Source organism: Phacochoerus africanus, chromosome 9, assembly GCF_016906955.1.
Source record: "Phacochoerus africanus isolate WHEZ1 chromosome 9, ROS_Pafr_v1, whole genome shotgun sequence".
NCBI classification, from domain to species: domain Eukaryota; kingdom Metazoa; phylum Chordata; class Mammalia; order Artiodactyla; family Suidae; genus Phacochoerus; species Phacochoerus africanus.
Window position 1 is genome coordinate 99,676,071 of NC_062552.1, and position 22,077 is coordinate 99,698,147.

At 54.4% G+C, this 22,077-nt stretch overlaps 1 protein-coding gene across 5 annotated transcripts in view; it reads right to left on the bottom strand.

Moving 5' to 3' along the window:
• Positions 1-22,077, bottom strand: part of MIDEAS (mitotic deacetylase associated SANT domain protein) — a 72,802-nt gene that overhangs the window by 20,703 nt on the left and 30,022 nt on the right. For 4 of the 5 annotated variants that reach the window (XM_047796763.1, XM_047796765.1, XM_047796762.1 and 1 more), the window contains exons 2-3: positions 2,870-4,547; positions 938-1,237 (exon numbers count right to left, since the gene is read on the bottom strand). In XM_047796763.1, coding sequence (XP_047652719.1) covers positions 938-1,237; positions 2,870-4,312 — 1,743 coding nt within the window. In that variant the 5' untranslated portion in view covers positions 4,313-4,547. Of the gene's footprint in view, positions 1-937; positions 1,238-2,869; positions 4,548-5,589; positions 6,052-22,077 lie in introns of those variants that run through there. The other variant, XM_047796764.1, reaches the window with a different exon arrangement.

Consider the following 22,077-nt stretch of genomic DNA (forward strand, 5'->3'; position numbering starts at 1 on the left):
TCGTTCTCTCATAGAATTCCAGGTAAGAAAGGCTGCTATGGCAATCACTAAATAAGCAACACATAAGTATATAACTGATACATCAATAGAGAAGGGGAATGGAAAAACGAACCCAATCAATCCAAAGGAAAACAAAAAAGGGGGGAAAAGGAAGAAAAGGCAAGATAGAATAAATAGAAAGCAAAGAGTAGATGGCAGATTTAAACCAAAGTTTATCAGTAACTACATTAAATGCAAACTGTATCAATGCTCTAATGAAAAGATAATGCTTGTCAGAACAGATAGTAACAAACCCCAACTATATACCCCTTGAAAGACACACCTTAATTAGAGGATACAGAAAGGCTAAACCGTAAAAAGATGCAAGATACACATCTCATCCTCCTCCCACCCCACACTCACCAAAAGAAAGCAAAATATCTGACAAAGTAGACTCTAAAAAGAAAAAAAAATTACTAAAGATAGAAGTATTTCATGATAATAGTGTCTAATCCAGTTCTAAATGAATAGAACTAACACTGCATCCAAATGTATAACCCTAATACTGACAAAACTAAAAAGAAAGAGATAAAACCTCAATCTTAGCGGGAGATTTCAATATACACGTTTTGATTGACAGAACAAGCCACTGGTTCTACATTCGGGGGCCTAGCCCAGGGCCTGACCCCTATCAGAGGCCCCCTCAAAATGTGCTGACCTAAAATCAGAGACTCACATATCCTAGGTTTTCCTAAGTAGTCCCAATTTCAAGTATAAAATTGTCTCTTTGTCCCCCATGAGTGCATGTGTCCAAGTTTCATTTGGAAAATAGAAATGATATCCTCACAGCTTGCTTGACTCCCTCCCACCCTGCCATGTTCTCTTCTTTCCCATCAGGTACTAGGCCCCCCAAGAGCACTCAGGTCCTGGAGGTGTTTGCAGGGGGCGCCTCTCATACCTGAGCTGGGGCATCCGTCCCAGGGATACGGGTGGACCGCCTGCGGGTGACGATGACCGATGGCTTGTGTTCAGCGGGGTTATGTTCAGGACCCTTTCCATCCTCGTCTACACCTCCAGCTTGGGCCGCCTCAGTTGGGTCCACAGCCCGCACAGGCACAGACACGGGGATGATGAGGGGTACCATCCCGCTGTCCTCCCGGGCTCGCTTGGCAGCTAAGGAAGGCTCAGAAAACTCCACCCCGCACTTGGCAGTTGAAGCCAAGACACTTTTCCGCTTCTCCTCAGAGCCACTGGCATCCTAGAGACGGAGATGGAGAGAAGATGGAGAGGGTTCGAAGGTAAGTACTGATTTGCTGGTCTGAGACCCTTATTGCCACTGGATTCAGGGACTCGAGCACCCATCCGTGACCCGTTCCCGGTGGTCTTTGCAACCTGGCCTTTCCCTGATCACCCTTTACCCCCTCCCCACCCTATTCCTAAATACGCTCCAAGACTTCCCGTCTTGGCCCGGAGCTGGAGTCCCCAGATAGCCATCTCAGGCCTCAAGTGACTTACAGATGGATTTTATTTGTCCTACGCAGTGAGTGGCAGATAAATAGTATCTAAGTATTTAAAACTTATCACTACAAAAGAAAGTTAAGCACGGAACCTGTGACAAGGTAAGGGTGGGCCCTGTACCTATCACCCCACTGGCAACTGGCTGGAGTGAGGTCACATTCTGCAGCCGCCTATGTATAGGTCTGGCCCTAAAGGCTTTGGGGGTTGAGGTCTCTGGTGAAGGGAGGGGCAAACACCACCTCTGGATCAGACACTAGGCTTCTATCCTACCTTTGTGACCTTGGGAAATTCCCCAATTGGATCTCAGCTTCCTTTATTTTATTTTTTTGGCCACGCATGTACCATGTGAAAGTTCCCAGGCCAGGATCCAATTCGTGCCACAGCAGCAACCCAGGCCATTGAAGTGACAATGCCGGATGCTTAACTCATGCACCACAAGGGAACTCCTGGTCTCAGCTTCTTTAGCAATAAAATGAGGGTTTAATGAGAAATTATGTGTGGTCGGGTATAAGAAACTCCCAGTACAAGAGGTCCTCCTCTGGTGCAGTGGGTTGTCTCTGTGGTGGTGTGGGTTCGGTCTCCAGCCCTGCACAGTGGGTTAAGCTGTGGCAAAGGCCACAGCTGCAGCTTGGATTTGATCCCTGGCCCGGGAACTTCCACATGCCATGAGTGCAGCCAAAAAAGAAAGAAAGAAAAAAGAAAGTAGTACAACATAGGTGCTCAAATTCTCTTCATTCTTCCCTATTTAGCCTGTCTTTTCTTTTATTCTTCTTTTTTTTTTTGCTACATTTGCGGCATGCATGCAGAAGTTTCTGGGCCAGGAGTCAAACCCTCACCAGAGAGCAGTGACCCAAGCCACTGCAGTGACCATATCAGATCCTTAACCCGCTGTGCCACAAGAGAACTCCAAGACTGTCCTTGCTTTTAAATCAACTTGGTCATATGATTTAGACACAACAAAATGCACCTCTTTTCAATTACAGTTAAATGCATTTTGACAAGTCGAACCACATGTGTAAGCCCGGCTACAGTCCTGAGCTTTAGCATACTGGATCTGGAAATGGTATCCTCTCCCCCGACGCCCAACCCTCAAAGTCCCCAAGAAGCCAGCCCATGAGGGTCTATTGAATTTTCCTGCCCTGCGACCTTGCGTGTGTATAAGCTCCATCTTCCCTTCAGGTATGGATACACCTGTGAAAAGATTCTTCGCATGCAGAGAGTGGGAACTCCCTGCAATGGCTGGGTTCTTTATTTCCTTCAATGAAGTGAGAAAAGTGCCCTTGTGAACCTGGAGTCGCTTGCTCTCCCCTGGCCCCAGACACGGCTCGCCCTGCCCTCTGCCAGGTCTGCCCCCAGCCCACGCCCCTCTCACCTTTGTGTTTTGCAGTGAGGCCAGCTCCACTGCCTTCTGGGCTAGGGTCAGCAAATTGGCCTCCTGGGACGCCCGGCGCCTCCGTCGCGTGCTTTGGATCACCCCGCCCCGTAGCACCTGCCCACAGTCCCCTGTGCCCACAGCCCGCACGCCCTCCTCATTGCCCATGGCAGGAGCGTCCCGCTCCCGACCATTGGGTGCCAGTCTGTCCCCGTCAGACAGCAACTGCGACTCCCTCAGCTCCAGTGGGAATCTCAGAGCTTCAGGATGGGGCTGCCCCAGGGGGCCAGGCGGTGGCTGCTGCGGAGGCCAGTGATGTAGGAACAGGTTGCTGGTGGGCTCCTGCCCAGGTTGGGTGCCACCTCCATCCAGGGCGGTGGAAGGCAGGACGCCCTCCTTAGAGAGGCGGCGGGAGCGGCGGGGGAAGGCGATCTGGGCCTGAGGTAGCACAGGCTGCGGGGCTGACTCCTGCAGGAGGGCCTTGCGCAGTTCTGGGTTCAGGTCAGGGTTGGGGGGGAAGGGGTAGGGTGCCATGCTGTGGTGAGCCAGGTGGGACTGCCCCAGTGGCCCGCCCGGCTGCAGGCCAAAGTCCTGGGGCTGCTGAGAAGGCGGCTGCTGCATGGGGTAGAAGTTGTCAAAGAGCTGCATCTGGGGCAGGGCTGCCTGTTGCTGCTGCTGCTGCTGCTTCTGCGGCGGGAAGGCGGCAACAGGGTTGGGGGGAGGCGGGCCCTGCCGGAAGACTTGCCGGTTCACCTGGTGGCCGAATGCCAGCTGGAAGGGCTGCAGGGGCAGCGTCTGGTTTGGGGGCTTCTTGGCCACATGGAAAGAGTTCAGGGGCGCCTGAGGCTGCCCTACGTCCAGCTGCACCTTCTGTGGCATCATTGGCCGCACGGCGTTTCCATAGCGGTCCAGCTGCGGCCCCCCTCCCTTCTCCCGCTTCAGTGCCTCGGGGTGGTTATAGTAGGTGGAGACCCCCATGCCAGGATGAGGGCTCCCCTTGGGTCCACTGTAGAGGGGCAAGCTGTGGCGGTTCCACGTTGAGTGGGGTGGAGGCTGCCCGGGCTGCTGCTGCCAGCCGCTGTCACTGACACCCCCACCTCCTCCACGCTCTGGGCCCCTCCCTGGAGCCATCACAGAGTTGGGCCACTTGACTGAGCCCATCTGCTGGGACAACATGGTTCGCTCAGACCCATATACTACAGAGTTCAGCAGGGCCAGGCTGTTGGGAGGGGGCAGTTCCACAGGCTGGGAGGCAGGGACAGCCCCTGCTGGACCCTCTTGCCCAAAGTAAGGCTCCTCCTTGACTCTGGTGGATTGAGGAGGGGCCGGGGGCTGCTGGGGGGCTTGCAGGGCTTGGGGCTGCTCCTTGGGAGCTGGTTCCTGGTCCCCAAAGAGGCAACGCTTCCGCTTGTTCTGAGCCTTGGGCTGGGCCTGGAGGTTCATGGTGTGGCCAACGGGGCCCCGGAGTGAGACCTACTTCACCGGCTGCCCATCCCCTGGGGGATGGTCCTGCTCGAAGCCTGGCCCTAGTCCGGCAGCCAATGGGGGCAGAGAAAATGCTGGATGATGTAGTCAGGCACAGGGAGAAGGAACTGCTGGCTCTTCCTTCCTCGCTGTAGAGAGGCCCTTGGGCTTCTCTACTCTTCGCAGTTCATGATGCTCCACAGGGCTCTGGAGCCTGCAGACAGAAGAGCAATAGCATCAGCCACAGTCTCCCATGATGCTCCAGAGGTCAGCACAAGTGTGAGAGGAGGGCCTCAAGGGCCCTTCGGTTCCACGGCCTCCTGGGGACAAGCCCAAGGGTGCAGAGCAGTATTGGTGAGGCAGGAGCCAGGACCACGGGGGAGCCACCAGAAGGCAGCAACATCTCTCAGGGTACCCTGGGGCTCTCCTGTTGTCCCACCACCTCGCCCTCTTGGTTAGGCTCCAGGACTGCTGCATTTGGTTATGTAACTTGCATGCAGCACAAAGACACCTGCCAAGGCTGAGATCCAGCCTGATCGCCTTCGGTCAAGCTGGGATAAGGAGTGGCAACGGCCATGTTGGGTTCTCTTCTCCTCTGAAGCCAGGCCTCAACGCCCTGGACAGCCAGGCAGGTCCTCTTACATCTGACCAGGCAGTAGCCTCCCCACCAGACCCAGCAGGAGTTTTGCCTCCTCTGACACTCCTGCTCTGAGACCTCAGACGGAAAGGGGAGGAAACAGGAGCCATTCCCAACTGTGCAGCCCAAGGGTCGGAAGCCCCACCAGGCCCTTGCAGAGTCCCAGGCCCAAGCACCGGTGGTAGGTAAGGCCCCAGAAGGGTGTGTGCAGTTCTAGCCCCACCCCTGGGAGGAGCTGCTGGGTGGAACTATGGCTGCTGATTCTTCCCCTAACAGCACAGAACCTGTTTTGCAACCTCTGCTGGCTGGAGACAGGATCCAGCCCGGTGGCTGGTCAACAGTTCCCACCCCGCCTCCGCCACTGCCAAAGAGTGCCTGGCATCTGGAGTAAAGGAATAGTAGAGCTGCAATACTGCGGGTGTGCAGACTGCTTATAACTTCTCAGGTCCAGAAGGTTTCTCCAGGACATGGCGTGACTAAGGGCTCACAGTGTTCCTGTGTTTGTTTTCTAACTTGATTTTAAAAACAAAAACAAAACCAGGTTGCTCTATTTATCCTGCTACACAATGGAAAGAACTGAGACCAGTATTTTTCATTTACATGTGCTTTTATTACTTACATGCAGGTTATAACTGACACCTATCACTTGCATGTATTCAGACGTTTTCTTTCTTCAGAGAGGGTTTTTTTTGCTGTTGTTTACTGTGTGAGGGGTGCCCCCCCCCTGGAGGTTGGTGATGGGAGGGGGAGCACCTACAAGACCCACCTCTTTGCCAGAGGATTCTGATCCTGAGCCACTCAGTCTAGAAGGGGGTTGGGGGGGCGGGGGAGAGAGCTCAGGAAGCCCTGGGGACTGGATCTGCAGGTCCAGGCTGACCTCAGACGTCAGAACCGAGAAGCTCGAGGTCACGGTTAGCAGCTCCGGGAGTTCCTAGGAAAGCCGCCGAGAGCGGAGCAGGGCTGGGCACACGGGCAGGCTCTAGTACGAAGCCCTGGCTGCCCCCGGCGATGCCCCGACCCCCGGGAGGCGGCCGCGCTATCGCTCCTCCGCAGGCTTCCGCAGCTCCCCAGCCCTTCCCCTCCAGGAGCAGCGGGCGTGCCGCGCTCCCGCCCCCTGCTGCCTCTCACTTTCACCCAGCACCCCAAGGGGAGGAACTTCCTCCTCCATTTCCTTCCTCAGCTCCCAGGCCCTGCAGCCCGCGAGAGCGACGCTCCCTGCTCGCCCCCCCCCCCCGCCCCGCTTTGTCTCGCCTCTGGAAGCTGCAGGAGGGGGAGAGGAGGCGGACCCCCAGTCACCCAGGCCCCGGCACACGGGGAGGACGAGGACCAGCCGAGACGGCTGAGGCCACGGAAACCGCTTCCCCGAACACCCCCCCCTCCCGCCCTCTTGCTTTTAAACCCTCATTCCCTGACAGCCAGCCCAATTCAGAGCAGAGCCCCACAGCCAGCCGCCAGACCGAAAATAACCCCGGGCGCCATCCTGAAGCTGCAGGGTGGGACTGTCCCGGCTCCAGATCTCAGGCTCTGCCTCTCCAGTCAGCACAAACCAGCTATAAGTATGTGTGTGTCCGCAGACGCAAGACCCAGGAAGGAAGAACGTGCAGGAGGGAGGGAAGGGGGGAGGTGGAGGGCGCAGGTCCACGTGCCTCCCGTGAACTGGGAGCCTCCCCTCCCCTACTGTACACAGACAGCCCCCCCCCCAATCACATCACAGCCCTGTCGCCTTGTGAGCCACAGCACAGGCTTGGGGCTTGGAGGAAGGGAAGGTCCACGTGGCAGATGGGCTTGGGTGCACGTGTGTGTCTGAGGCAGGGTACCCAGGCACGAGGATGGCCGCTCAGCGATAGGGGAGATGCGGGTGGAGTCCGTGAAGAGGGATCCAAGGCAGGGCTGCTCCTGCTCCAGGCCGGCTCACCTGCAGCTGCTTGGTCAGGCCAGGAAGGGCCAGGCTCAGCTGGTCTACCTCCCATCCCCCACTGTGCACAACAAGGAGGGCCTTTCGTCTGGACACCACAGTAGGTTTCCAAAGCTGGGCCAAGAATTGTTTAGAAGAAATCAAAGGGCCAATTCAAGAGAGGCTGAAGCTTCTGCAGAGGCCTCCCTGTCACCCCCATTGGAAGGCTGCTAACAGTGCTAAGAGCACAGACACCCAGGCCTGGGACCCTCAGAGAAGAAAGGTGGTTAACTAGGGGGATGGAAAAAGAGTGGAAGATGCCTGGGAACCCTAGAGGTAGGAGGAGAGGCACCAGGGCATGTAGTAGTAGTAGTAGCAGCAGCAGCAGCAGCTAGTATATGCAATAATAATAACAACAGGAGTTCCTATTGTGGCCCAGTGGGTTAAGAACCTGACTAGTGTCCATGAGGATGCAGGTTCCATCCACCACTGGCCTCACTCAGTGCGTTAAGGATCCGGTGTTGCCATGAGCTGTGGTGTGGGTTGCAGATGCGGCTCAGATCTGGCATGGCTGTGGCTGTGGCGTAGGCCAGCAGCTGCAGCTCCCATTTGACCCCTAGCCTGGGAACCTCCCTATGCCACAGGTACAGGCAGATCCTAAGTGTGCTGCACATGTTTTCAAGACAGCATGAAGCTAAAGCAGGAAGCACTGGCATTTTAACCTCCATTTTATGGCTGAGTTAGATGAGGTGCAGAGGGGTTGAGTAACTTGCCAGTGGTCTCATGAAAATTATAGTTACAGAGCCAGGGCTTGAACTTAGGTCTGCCTGACTCCAAGACCAAGCTTTTATTCCTTATCCCTAAGACAGGGGGCTAGGACGTCAGGGCCCTCTCTGCACACCTCCTTTCCACAGCATGCTCCCAATCTTTGGTCTCAGAGCAAGGATTTTCTTGAACACAGATATCCCTCCTCACTGGCGCTGGGAAGCCCCTTACCCTCATCTGAACTGTTGGCAGGTAAACCTCTCCTATCCGGCCCTGTACAGCTGGGACCCTTAGTCCTATGGGAAGGGAGGGAGGGAAGAGACCTCCCCATAGAGATGCCAACAGGCAGGGGAGTCCACTGGCCGCTTTGGCCTCGTTCTCCAGGCCAGGACCCTCCAGCCCCTGCAAGCCCAGCCCTGCCTCAGTTCTGGTTGCTGCTGCTGGGGCTTCCAGCTTTCATACCCTACTCCTACCGCTCAGCCTGCAGCCTGGCCGGACTGAGCCACTTCCTCCTATTTCTTCTGCCCCAGCCCTCCTCCTCTGTCCCTCAGGTAGAAAAGTCAGCCTGGCCTTCCTCACAGGGAGGAAGAGGAAGGAAGCCATCCTTTCCGAAGGCTGCCGACTGATGGGCCTACTCCCTGGGGTTGCAGGGAGGAGGGTCTAATGAGGAACTCCTGTAAGGCAGCTCGCCCCTGGGACCAGCCACGGGGCCTCTGACAACGGATGCAGAAACACTGCAAAAGGAAACCCACAGACATCATGGGGCCCCAGACACTTACACCCACTCTATCAGTCTGTTTGACTGTCTGTTAAGGCTCAATTCACTCTTCCCTTCCTCCAAGAGCCTCACTGCTGCAACCAGTCTCTGACCACACCACAAACAGTCCTGGGCAGAAGATACAGCAAGAATCTGATCTCAACGCCAGGGACCTATGGGTTTTCAGGAGGACCTATGGTGAGAAGCACTTTCTCTATGCAGAGGAAAGCATGTGCACTAAGAAAACAGTGCTGAACCCACACATGTGTTTTTCAGACACGAAGGAAGGTGCTGCAAAGGCCGTTGGGTGTTCTGTGCTGGTGGCGACACCAGGCCCTCCAAGGATGGCAACTTGAACACATGCTGCCCCCCGCCCCCCCCAAAGGCCATCAGTAGCCCAGCCATGTGCCCAACTTTGGCTGGGACAGTCCAGTGAGCCCTTACCATAGGGCAATGGGGCCAGGCCTAGTGACCCCTGAGGGGACCAGAGCAACTCACAAGTTTGGGGCATTCAGTGCAGCCATCCGAGAGGCAAGACTGTTGTGAGTCAAGGTTACACAGACCAGGAAAAGGGTACCCGGATTGGTTCCCAGCAGCCACAGGACCTGAGCCCTGATCTGGGGATGAGAGCAGACTGAAGCCTCCCCCTCCCCCCGCCCCAACCCCTGGAGGCTAATGCTCCAAGCCTCAGGCTAATGTTCTTACCTGTGCCACCCCTAGCCCCACAAACTCTGTACTAGGAAGAGGAGGAGTCAGAGCTCATGCATCTCCAACCAGAGGCAAAACAGACCAAGAGATGGCATCCAACAAGGCCCCGAATCTCTAGGCCCCGAATCCAACAAGGCCCCGAATCTCCAGCCGGCTCCCTGAGCACCAATGAGGCTGTCTTAGGACAAAGTCTAAACTCGTTATCAGGCCCACAAGTCTCTGCAGACTTAAGTTCCTGCCACTTCTCTCAACACCCCATGCTGGAGCCATCCTTCCGTGCTATTCCCACTCGAGTACACTGCTCCTACTTTGTTTCCAGGTCTCTGATCAGGTAGTACCTCTGCCCGGCACACCTTCCCACCCTTTCCATCTGACCAAATCCTATTCATCCTTCAGGTCTCAGACACCACTTCCTCTAGGAAGTCTTCCCTCACCCCAAGGCTGAGCCAGGAACTACACTCTGAGCCCATAATACCTCCTAACCGCCCCCCACCGGCTGGGCTCAGCATACTGAATTCCAGGTGCCTATTTCTTAGTCTGCAGCAGACAGCAAGTTCCAGGGGACAGAGTCTGCAGATCGTCATCCTGGCACATGGCTTGTAGAGGAACCTCTCAGGCTGCTCATTCAAGACTGCACCCAAGGTGAGTCAGAGCCATGCCTGGGCAGAGGCACTACTCATGGCCAGTGTGTCCACCCACCCTGGGCTCCTACCCAACCCTGACTTCCGGTCTCTCTCCCTGATGCACACCGGCATGCCCCATGATGCTCAGATGAAGAGGCCCAGCCTCCTAGCCCCACCCCAGCCCACCCCATCAGTAGGCCCAGGCCTAGTTCAACGAAGCTGAACACAAATCCTTCTCCAATTGCAGGCCCATAAGCCACTTGCCCCTTGACTGTCACTCACTGCCCCAAACTACATGCAGGACAACTGAGAAAGGGCCAGCCCCACGGCTGCCCCCTTCTTCTTCCTCAAGGCTTCCCACCCTGTCTTGACCAAGGCCAGGGACACAAGCCTGTGGATCTGTTCACCTCCTGCCCTGGCACAGCTGGGCTAAGCCTCAGGACACCAAGGTGTCTGGCTAGGATGCCAGGGACAGTGATGAGAGGAGCCCAGCATGGCCCAGCTGGCCATCTAATCCAGGCTCAGATCCTGAAAAACTCTCTCCAGATACTCTGGGGCCTTTGGTTATAGCCAGTCTGGGCAAGTGGCCTGGAACTGCCATCTTGGGCCAACTAGAGTTGCCCAGGCTCTAGACAGACCTTCCGTGTGGGCACAGTGCAGTCATCTGCAATGCTGTGTGGCCCCTTCTAACTGGGAGTTCACACCCAGGCTGAAGGGCCCCATTTCTCCAAGCCACTGGACACACAAGTCTCATTCTCAAGGGGTAGGTAAAACCAGTAAGGAAGGAGACGCCAGCCACAGCGATGAGAACCTGCCTTCTGCAAGTGTCACTTCCCCCAGGGGTGTGAGAGAGCAGGCCCTGTGATGTACCCGTTCCCTGCCCAGAGGGAGTCCCCCGGATTATCACTTCTCCAGACTGAACTTCAGCTCTGAAATCCAAAGGCTGATAGGTCGGGGCGTCCTGAGTCCCGGGGGTCTCAGCCATCAAGCTAGAAGGCCTGGCCGGGGTTGGAGCTGGCTGCAGTTTGAGCTCTGACTATAGAGATGCCAATACTGAGATGCTTGTAAAGGGATACCTATGCGAGGGCAATCCTTTGCCTTAAGAGGCCCCCAGGGCTTCATTCGGGTGTCTACCTTTATCATCCCCTCCCCCACTGCCCCACGAATACCCCCAGGATGTCTGTGAAAGCCAGGATAACCAGGGCCTTTTTTATAGGCGGGAAGCTGAGGCAGAAAGACACGACACCATCAAGTCCCCAGGCAGAGCCAGGAAAGGATAGAGCCTCTGGGCCCAGCTCTCACCCACGCTCGAGGGCAGGAGGCTTGGGGTACTGGCTGCCTCCCCCCTAGGCCAGGGCCACAGAGGATCACAGGCAGCCCAAGAAATCCCTTCCACAGAACTCAGGACTCCCAGAGGGGAAAGTGGCAGGTGGCAGGTTTGGGCTCTCTCCAGAAAAGACAAAGCAAGTGTCCCTGCAGTCAGCCCTTCCGTGACTGAGCCTCTGGAGAGGGCTTCATGGGGACCTTACAACCTCTCTGTGCTCCACAGGGCTCACGCCACAAGAGGCTGTTCCAGCTCAGCCCTCCCCTCCTGGAAGGGCCTGGCTCAACAGCAGGTCTAGGGCAGGGCTCCCTAGAGTCTGTGCCTGAGCCCCAAAGCCAGATTCTGCCCCAAACCAACATGCAGAGAAAGCCACTCACAGGCACCTCCCTTAACATAACCTGCCCTGCCTACACCCCTTCCTCCCATGTACACACACCCTCCACAGCCCAGCAGGCCTGCCCACTGTCCCTTCATCCACTCAACAAGCATTTGCTGAGCAATGGCTCTAAGTCAGGCTCTGGGGAGACACAGAAGATGAGGTACAGTCCCCACCCACACAGAGCTCCAGTCCAACAGGAGAGAAAAACAGAAACACACACTGATTATAATGCAAGGTGGCCTGTCCTGGGGCTAGAGATACACAGAAGGAACAGGTGACCCTGGGAGAGTTCCCTGACTTTGAGCTTTTGCTGGAGGCTGTTCCCTCTGCCTGGAAGCCCTGCCTCCACGCTGACAACCTGCTGTCCCTTAAGGCACACCTCCTCCAGGCAGCCCTCCGGCACATACTGTTCTCGCCCTTTCTGACTGAATCTTCATGCTCTTACTTGGCATTTACCACCATCCCACAATGCTTCTTCAGTTCCCTTTTGCTTCTGCACCACGGCTGGGAGAAGCAGAGCCTGGAGGCGGTGTGGCCCAATGGAGAAGGCAGTGAACTGGTTGTCAGGTAATCAGGTGTCTGGTCCAGGAGCCGCCACTCACTGGTTTCTGTCTTTGAGGAATTTCGGAGCTGGGGATGGAGCAGGGGGGCTGTGTCCAGGAATCATCTTTGTAATGAGCAGCTGCCACAATAAATGGTAGCCACCAGCACTGCCCAAGTGCCCAATGTATGTGAGTATTACTTGTATAACCACTTATTCCCGTCTGAGAAAGTGAGGAAAGTTTGGCTCTAAAAAGTAACCTATTCCAGGTCACAGCCCGAGGTCCCAAGTGAGGAGCTAGGATTCGAATCCAAACCTGCCAACTCCAGACCAGGTCTGGATCGCACCCTGCTGGCTGTCATTGGTTCATGGGTCTGGTAAAGGGGACAGGATCAAGGTGTGAAATCCACAGTGCTTCCCGAGCAGCCCAGGTGGTCCCAGGCACTGGAGCAGGGAGAAGGCTAGAGGGTCAGGGTCTGGCACAGTGCAGTTTCCAAGGATCCAGTGTTCTCACTCCGCCAGGAGCTACCTACCAATGTGCTGTGCCCTGCCCAGGAGGCATGAGGGGTCCTGTGAGCCCTGGGACTGATTGTGGCTCATACAGTGCTTACAACCCAACTGAGTGCCCATGTTTACTGAGCACTTACTATCTGCCAGGCACTGTGCTGAGTGCATTGCAAGCAACATCTTATTTAACCCTCACTTTTCTTTGTCTCATTTTATAAGACAAGTATATTCTAAAGTGTCTGTTTAACACAAAAGAAGACAACAAAGGAGTGACAGAGAAACAAAAAAGACATTGGATAGATAGAAATCAAATCGCAAAAATGGCAGCCATAAATCCAACCTTTTCAATGATTACTTTAAAAGTAATCACCTCAGTTAAAAGGCAGAAGTGGAAACATGGATTTAAAAAAACATTCACAAGAGACTTTAGACACTTTAGCTTCAAAGGCACAAATAAGTTGAAAATAAAGGATGGAAAAAGATATACCATGCAACCAAAAGAGAGCTGGAACAGCTATGCTAATATTAGACTAAATAGACTTAAGACAAAAACTCTTGTTAGAGACCCCCCAAAAAAGGACATTTTATAATGATAAACGTTATCTACCCATCAAGAGGAGACTACAATTATAAACATATATGCACCTAACAACAGAGCCCCTAAAATACATGAAGCAAAAAAATGTCAGATTTGAAGGGAGAAAGAGACAATTCAACAATAACAGTTGTTACTACTACACTTTCAATAATGGCTAGAACTAAACAGAAAATCAACAAGGAAACAGAAGACTTGAAAACTATTTATTACGCAAATAGACCTAAGAGACATCCACAGGACATTCCACCCAACAACAGCAGGATATACATTCTTCTCAAGGGCACACAGAATATGCTCCAGGATAGCTCATAAATTAGGCCAAAAAACAAGTCTCAATAAATTTAAAAATGCTGAAATCATATGAAGTATGTTCTCCAATCAAAATGAGATAAAATTAGAAACCCAAAATAGAAGGAAATTTGAGGAATTTATATAGGAAATGAAGGTTAGAAGTAACTTGCCAAGTTCTCACAGCGCAGAAAGACCACTCCCTTCTTACTCAGCCCAAGTTCTCCACACCTTGTGCACAGGGCTAGGAAGCTACAGACCTCAGACTTTTGCAAATGCCTGGGTAACCCCTCTCCCATCTCCCGCACCAGACACATACTGAACCTGACCCCAAGCTTGATCCCAGAATGGAGGGAGGACAGTCCTTTAGGGCTGTAACAGCTTGTTATGCAGCCCTGCTTCTCCCTGGGAAAATGGCCACAAGCAAATATTTTCACTCCCCCAGACAGTCTACAGAATGTCCAGAAGGCAGATCTCTCCCAAAAGAAGGAAGCTAACATTTAAAGAGCACCTCCCCCACGCCAGGCACTTGACAAACCCTAATCCACGTATACAAACTTCCCATCCAGGGATCTTATTGACCCCATTCCATAAAGGGAAACTGAGGCTCTGTTATTAAGGTGGCAGAAGCAAGATTCACAATCTCGTCGGCCTTCAATGTCTCTGGTCTTTGCATCATCAGAAAAATTCCAAACCTACACTTGTTGTGGACTTCAGAAGGAATGCTACATGAGAACCCCACAAAGCCAGCTGTGGACCCTCCCCTTTCTCAGGCTCCCTCCCAGAGCGCTGCTTTTCCTGGGGCCATTTCCAAGTAGAGTGTAGTATTTAACACTCCCCCCAAGACAGAGGCCCAGCCCCAGTCTGCAGAAACAGGCTCCCCTCAAGATCGTGGGCACCTGTAAGACTCCCTGGAAGCTAAGAGAGCCCATGGTGTTTTGAGGTGGGAGGAGTGCAGAGGTGATTTGGAAGCTGCAGAGTCAGCAGAACCTCCCTCTGGAGGACAGGCCTCCACACCACATGGAGAAAGGTGGCTTGTCCTCTCCCTAGAGCCAACCAGCAAAGAAGGGCCCAGCTGAGCAAGCCAAACAGATTCCAAATATCAAGGGTGTTGGAATTCACTCAGTGCAATTCCTCATTCCACAAAGCAGCCCAGAGAAGAAAAGAAACTTGCCTGCAGATCGACAGCCAGGAGCAAGGCACAGCCCAGAATCCAGGACTCCGATAACAAGGTTTCAGGCCTCCATTCAGAAGGCCCCGCCTTTTGGCAAGATACTGGGCAGGACTTGGGGCCAAAGTAATATCCCAACATCACAAAAATAAGGCTTCTACTTTGCCATCATCACCACCTCTGACGTTTCTGGAGGGTCCTATGTGCCAAGTCCGGTGCTGAGCCTTCTACACACATGATCCTGTTTAATCCTCATGACATGGATTCTCATGCTCCCCTTTCCCAAGGAGGCACCTGAAGATCTTGAGGTCACAGGAGGATAGAGAGAATGCCAGAACTGGGAACCCAGAGCCCCTTCTCAGGGCCTCAGGCTCAGCCTCCTGCTTGGGTTCACATCAGGCTCTTTGGGATGAATGGCAGCAGCCTCTGGGCTGTTCATCTCTTCTTCCTGGAGGGCAGCTTCTACTGGCCTAAAAACCACTGTCCTGTCCTGGAAGTGTGGCTGGCCAAGAAAGGGGAGTGAGAGAGGCCTGGGAGGCGAGTGGCTTTGCAGATGAAGATGCTACTGGTCATCACTGCCACTGGGCCACCCTGTGAAGGCTCAACATCTTCAGTTCAAGAGAAAACCACATCCCTCCCACACTCTCCAACCTCACACCCACAGTTGGCCTATAGCTCTTTAAAAATAAAGCCATGACTCGCCCCAAATCTCCATGGGGCCCAGGCTCCTGCCCCGTCCCCTGGCATCCCGGAGTTTGGGTCAAGTCAGTCCATGCTTGGGTTCCTACCAGCATAAATGACCCCCACCAGGGCTGTGAGCACCGGCCCCCACCCTCGGAAGGGTTTCTTCTTAAGAACTTCAATTCCTAAGTGATGGCTGCTCATTGCACGTCCTGAATAAGGGACACAGATAGTGCCCACCCACCCCAAAGATCATGGATCCAAATCTCCATTTCACGGCTGTTGAGACTGAAGCCCTGAGAGGTAATGTGACTTGCCCAGGAACACGCAACTGATTACTTGGGTAGAGCTGTGGTCAGGGCCACCCAAGGGATGTTCTCACACTCAACGCACCCTCAGACCTGCGCTGCCGCATCTCCTTCTCAGCAGGGAGGCGGAGCGGGCGGGGGTGGGGAAGGGTGTCTGGTGTGTGATGCCTTCATCAGCTCAGGCTCTCTGCCTGGCCAGCTCTAGAAGGGGCCGAGACCTACCTTATGGCCTGAAGAGAGGGGTTTTGCGGGGGGTGGGGGGTATCCTGCTATTTAGAGGAAAAGAATAGGGATAATATGGCTCCCCAAAACTTGTTAGTGACCAAGAAACACAAAAGCTTGCTGCCAGCAGAGGGGGTTGGTCTCCACAGGCTGGCTGGGGCCCCCTAGATGGGCTGCAGAATGGGCACAGAGAGCCAGCTGCCTGTCCCACCCGCCCAGCCACCCAGTCAGTGCCATGGCCTTTCTCAGGCCCCGGTCAAGATCCAGGGCCTCTGCCAAATGCTCACACATTCCTCGCGTTTCTCCAGTCTCTGAGCAGCTGTGGCAGGCCCTTTCCTCCTGTGTTGATTTATTCTTTATTGTTCCTGAAATACACCCAGAGGCCTTTGGCACTGGGCGCTGGCAGAGCATCCAGTCCAAGCCCCAAGTACACACCAACCAGGCTCTCTGGGACCCAGGCCAAGCCAGCTGGAATGATGGGCCCTGGGGTCAAATCCAGCAGCCAGGAAGTGAAGCCCAGGATCCCACCTACCCTGGCCTATGGTCCCAGTGCTGTTCTCAGGACGACAGAGGCTGGGATACTTGGGGAGGAGGAGGTGTTTGGAAGGTCTCTGCGAGGACTCAACTAAGCCTTTCCACCCATGCATTAGTGATGCTCTAGCCACCCCCAGGTGCCTGTCACCCTCCATAGCAGGGCCCTGTGGCTCAGGCAGGGCTTCTGGCTGCCCTGTGAAGTGTTTGGAGAGGGAGGCCTTGGAGGGGTCTTCCCCACCCCAGCCCAAAATATCTCCCCTATCAGCCATTCTCATGGTGCCTGAATTCCTACCATCGACACATCATTCCAAGAGTCAAGGCATCATTCCCTGTGTACACAAAAACAGCCTGGAGAAGTATAGGAGCTGCACAGTAAAAAGACAGGGTTTTCAGGGTCAAACAGAATGCATCCCGGCTTCTCCAATCACTTGCCTTTCTGTGCATCCCGGCTTCTCCAATCACTTGCCTTTCTGTGGGCCTCAGTTCTCCAGTGAATGGGCACAATATCTTCATCTCACAGTTGTGTGCTTAAATGAGATGCGTGTGTGCATATATATACACGCCTGCCACAAAGTAAGGGCTCAATAAATGTTTTAAAAAGATTTCTATTTTTTCTATTATCGTTGATCTACAGGGCTCAATAAATATGATTTCATTTCTTCCTTGCTGGGCAGGGGACAGATCATTATCAGTCTCCAACATCTGGCAGGGAATGAAATGGTCTGACTCTTCCAGTTCCACAGCCAGGCAGGAACAGGACACGGAGACGAGGAGTCCCAGCAACAGCGCCGGGCTCTGCAGGCACGCAGGGCATCTGGCCTGGGGCCCCAGGAGGAGCACACTCAGCACAGGCCTCCCCTGGACCCAGCTGTGCCAGCAGGGCCTGCAGGGACATGGTGGGACAAGAGTCTCCAGATAGAACCTGGCAGGGCTTCCAAGCCCATAATGGAGCCTCCACCCTCCTGGGCTCATTCTCAGAGCAATAAAAGAGAAAGTGCCATCACCTGAGGGGGGCTGGTGAGAGGGTGGCCACAGAAAGTCCGAGCAGGGACACCAGAGGCACCAGAGCCTGAAGGGGGCAAGTAAGTCTGCCCCGAGGCCACCACAGTGAATGTCCCACAAGTGGAAGTGCCCGCCTGGTTATTTTTGGCAGCTCTTCTGCCCAAAGCCAGCAGGGAAAGGCAGCTGCTAGCAACATGGGAAGACTGTTTACACTGTTAACGCTCACAGTGTTTGCGAGCACTGTGCAGGGACAAAAGAGCACCAGCAGCCACCAGGCAGAGGGGCCTCTGCCCCCTGTCTTCCTCTCCCGACTGTCCCTGTGCGGTCCGAGCTGCAGGCTGCACAGCCCACAGAGCATGGGTACTTCTGCTTTCAGACAGATCCAGTCTCCCAACCGCAAAAAACTCACTTGCACACACACACACAGACAAATAAATAACTATGGAGCCAGCTGAAGACTGGGCCACACCCAGGAGCTGAGACAGTATTGCTCTGGGTTCTTCCTGCACTGAAGTGGCCCTCCCTGTTTCCAAACTGGGAGGGGCAGGGACCAGGGGCAGGACACAGGAGCAGCTCTTCTCTCCTGGCTTCTGAGGCGAAAGTGGGGACAGTGAACCTCAAGGAACCCGATGCCTCTCAGCTTCCCCATTTGAAAGTGAAGGAGTTGGACTAGAGGTTCCAAAGCGTTCTCCAGCTCTGGGATGACTCCTGGGAGCCGGGGAGCCCAGGACCATGACCCAGGGCCAGCAGGGGAGGTCAGACAAAACAAAGTCAGGGAGGGAGCTGAGGCCAGCCAGTACCGGCTGCAGGAGCTGCCAGCAGACTGGGAGGAGGCAGCGGGGAGAGCAGCCTCCATGCACACTGGGGATCTCGAGTTATCACTCACACACGCTTCTCAGCTCCCTTCTGAGCTCCAGGGCCTTCCCCTCCAAGGAACTGGCAAATTCTGGCAACAGCAGGCCAGACCGGGGCCCCCATTTGCCCAGCTGCTGGAAAAACCTGGGACTCGAAATCCCTCAGTATTTTTCCTCCCCTCTGGACCCCATTTCCCCAGAGAAGATGGGGGGCCTCAGAAGGGAACCCCCTTCTGGCTGCCAGCCTGGTGGACTTGCCTCTCTCCAAGTTTGGGCCTCAGCAAACCTGCCCCGGCTGCTCTGCTCCCCCTCCCCCCTTCCCAGGACTCCTGGTGGAAGAAGTGTTGCCTGGAAAATAACACTCACCGGGAGCTCCCTGTGGCTGGAGAGAAAGGCGGAGGGAACAGGGAGCACCCTCCCCAGCTGGCCACAGCACTGGGCTGTGTTCCAGGAAGAGCAAGATCAAGCACCCCGGCCAGGACCGCCCCAGGCCTCCAGCCCCCCTCCTCCCCACCGGCCGCAGCAAAGCCAGCAAGTCCAGTCGGTCAGGGAGCCCCAGACCCTCACTCTAGCAAAAGCCCAGCTCTCTTCTTACATGTGGCAACTTTCTTCTTAGATACTATCTTGGTGCCCCCCACCCCGCCCCTGCTACTTCAATTGGGAAAAGAGCCAAAGTGCTCCTAGGAGCAGATCCCACCACAGGCTCCACCCAGACCTCCTTTGAGGTCATACTGGGAGGCTGCAGGTGAAGCGAAGACAAGGGGACTTTTTCCTTGGCTGAGAAAGCTGACTTCCTCCCACTCACGTGAGCAGTTCCACCTAAGGCCTGGGCAGATAGGTTCCTGAGAGCACAATCTGAGCTCTGGGAAGTTGAGCCCTTAACCCTTGGCTGCAGGGACAGATCTCTTGCAAAAATTCACAGGCACCAGGGTCTGGGCTGATCTAGGCTGGGGCATATCCCACAGATGTGCCCAGGGCTTAGGGGGTTTGAGATGAGCTTCATTTACACAAGCCCCAGTGCCCTCCGACCACAAAAGAGACGCCCCCTTTATTTCCTCTTCCCTGGAAGGGGCAAAAGGCAAACAGGAGCTGGGCATGGTAGGAACCTGTAAAATGCTAGCCGTCATCTGTTGAGCACCTACTATGTGCCAGTCGTTTTGCATGCAGAATCTTATTTAACCTTCGCAGCAATCCTATGAGGAATTATTATCATTCCCATTATATAGGCAGGGAAACTGAGGCTCAGGAAATTAACCAATGCCAAAGCCACACGGCAAGTGGGGAAGCTGGAGTACAAACCCAGGTCTGCCCAGGCCTGGTTCCTGTGCACCCACCAGGCTTCCTTCAGACTCACTGCCTAAGTTATTGTCCACACACCATCCAGGAATGATGTTCTGAGTGTGGGGGCGGAAGTAGGTGTGGACAAGTTTTGCTTGATGGCTCTGGAATCTGAATTGAGGCCCCATAACTATTATTGTTCCTGTGTGACTGTAAGAGCCCCTGTAAGTGAACGTGTGTTTGGGGTGGAGGGAGGGTGATCCAGATTCCAAATAGCAGTTTCCAACACCAAAGTTATGCTGTAATGCTTCTGATTCATAAAATGAGCTCACAGTCTCAGGGTATCCTGAATGCTGCTTCGAATGCAAATGCAGATCCCGTAAGTAAGAACTGGGGATTTCAGCACACTCCACCCAGCTCCCATCCAGCTCGTGGAGTTTTAGTTCAGCCACACACAGAGCGATCCTGTGCGGAAGCTACTCTTCCAACAGAACTCGACCCCTGGATGCATTTCCTGCAGCCTCTGGGATGTCAGGGAAGACGGGAGCCCCCGGGCTGCTTCTACACTAATGCACACACACAAGCAGGAAGGGTGCCAATTGGCCTGGTTAAAGGAAATGCCCAGGTTAGCAGATTCCCAGGCAGGAAGCTCCAAACTGTTTCACCCTGAGGTCCAGCTGGGGGCAGGATTACTGGGACACACTCTCCAGAATGCCAGTCATAGGGCAGTGCCAAGAGACTGGTTCACCAGCACATGGACCAACCCTTTTTTTTTGTCTTTTTCTAGGGCCGCTCCTGCGGCATATGGAGGTTCCCAGGCTAGGGGTCGAATCGGAGCTGTAGCCACCGGCCTACGCCAGAGCCACAGCAATGCAGGATCCGAGCCGCGTCTGAAACCTACACCACAGCTCACGGCAACGCCAGGTCCTTAACCCACTGAGCAAGGCCAGGGATCGAACCCACAACCTCATGGTTCCTAGTCGGATTCGTTAACCACTGTGCCACGATGGGAACTCCTTTTTTTTTTTTTTTTTTTTTTTTAGGGCCACACCCAAGGCATATGGAGGTTCCCAGGCTAGGGGTCGAATCGGAGCTGTAGCTGCCGGTCTACACCACAGCCACAACAACATAGGATCCAAGCCGCATCTGCAACCCACACCACTGCTCATGGCAACGCCAGATCCTCAACCCACCGAGCAAGGCCAAGGGATCAAACCTTCGTCCTCATGGATGCTAGTCATTCATTTCCTCTGAGCCATGACAGGCACTCCTTGCTCAACTAATACATATTAAACACCTACTAGGTACTGGACACCGTGGGAATAACACAGGGGATATACTAGAGGCTACAATCATACTGAAAATGTGCCTTCAGGATTTGATATATTCGTAGTAACTCACAAAATCCTCACCACAACTCTATGCAGAAGGTACAGACTCTAGCTCCCAGTTTATGTTTTAACCACCGCACTACAGTATGTACACAAATGACTGCATAAGGTGGAGATGAGTGTTCAGAAGAAGGCTAAGTCTTCTCCAAAGGAATGCCCTTTGAAACAGGATTAGAAGGATAAGCAGGAAGCTCCCAGCCACTGGTGGCCATGAGCAAGGTTGACTTCTGGGAGACCCAACTGCAGGAGAGGGGCTATCAAGGCCAAAGATTGCTGGACTGGGCCCAAGCCCCCTCCAGGACACTGTCCCGTGTGTCCCCTCCCCCAGTCCTTCTACTCAAGAGCTCAGAGGCCACTGGGCAGCCCTCCCCTGAGTTCTGCAGCCTTCAGCTGAAATCTGTGACTGCATATTGTCTCTTCTTCATTTGTTAAAAGCAGCAGCCTACAGGGCTAAACACTGGAGCTATTTTTAAATCCCACATTTAAAAGTTGAACTCTCATCCCCATGGGCACTCCAGGGTACTCTTTCTTAGGGTGGGGTGAGGGGCTGACAAAGCCAGGGGGAGTGTAGGGACCCTCCAGGTTCTTGGCTCCCTGTCCCCGTGGGAACTACTCAGACCAGAGTAACCTCCCAGAGACCAATCCACTTAGAGTGGAGACTGAGTCAGAGCCATGCAATGAGATGGTTTATCACAGTAGTTGAATGTTTACACCCCTACCATTCACTGTCCAGAGCAGGAGGAAAAAGAGGACCCATGAATTTCCAACCTGGGACGGAGTCTCCCTTCCCCTTCATCCTGAAGCCCTCCAATGGCCTGTGAAACGGGTGCATTTCTCTGATGCTAAAGGGACACGTGCCTCACCATCCCCAAGAGGTTCTGGAACAATCCTGGTGGTTTTCTTCCCTCAGTGGGGGCCCCACAGGGAGGAGAGGCTTCTCCTTAGAGCTATGGCTCTTCCATCCTCACCAGGCCTCCAGTCTCAACCCTGAAGCCGCAGGGCCTGGAAGAGGCCAGACCTCCAGGCTACCACCAGGCCAGACTCCCCCTACTGGGACGAGCCGGACCTCCCCTCCCCCCAGCCACAACTGCCAACAGGGATCCCCTGCACACACGTGCCAAGGCGGCCTCTACAGTCACCCAGGGTCGGCCAGCAGCCAGCTCTCCCTATCCCATCCTCCCCTGAGCAAGGATGGCACACAGGTCCCAGGTGGGGCGATGGAAGCAGGAAGTAGTCACCAAAGTTGTGACCAATAAAGTTTTAAGTGGGGGCAAGTAACTTC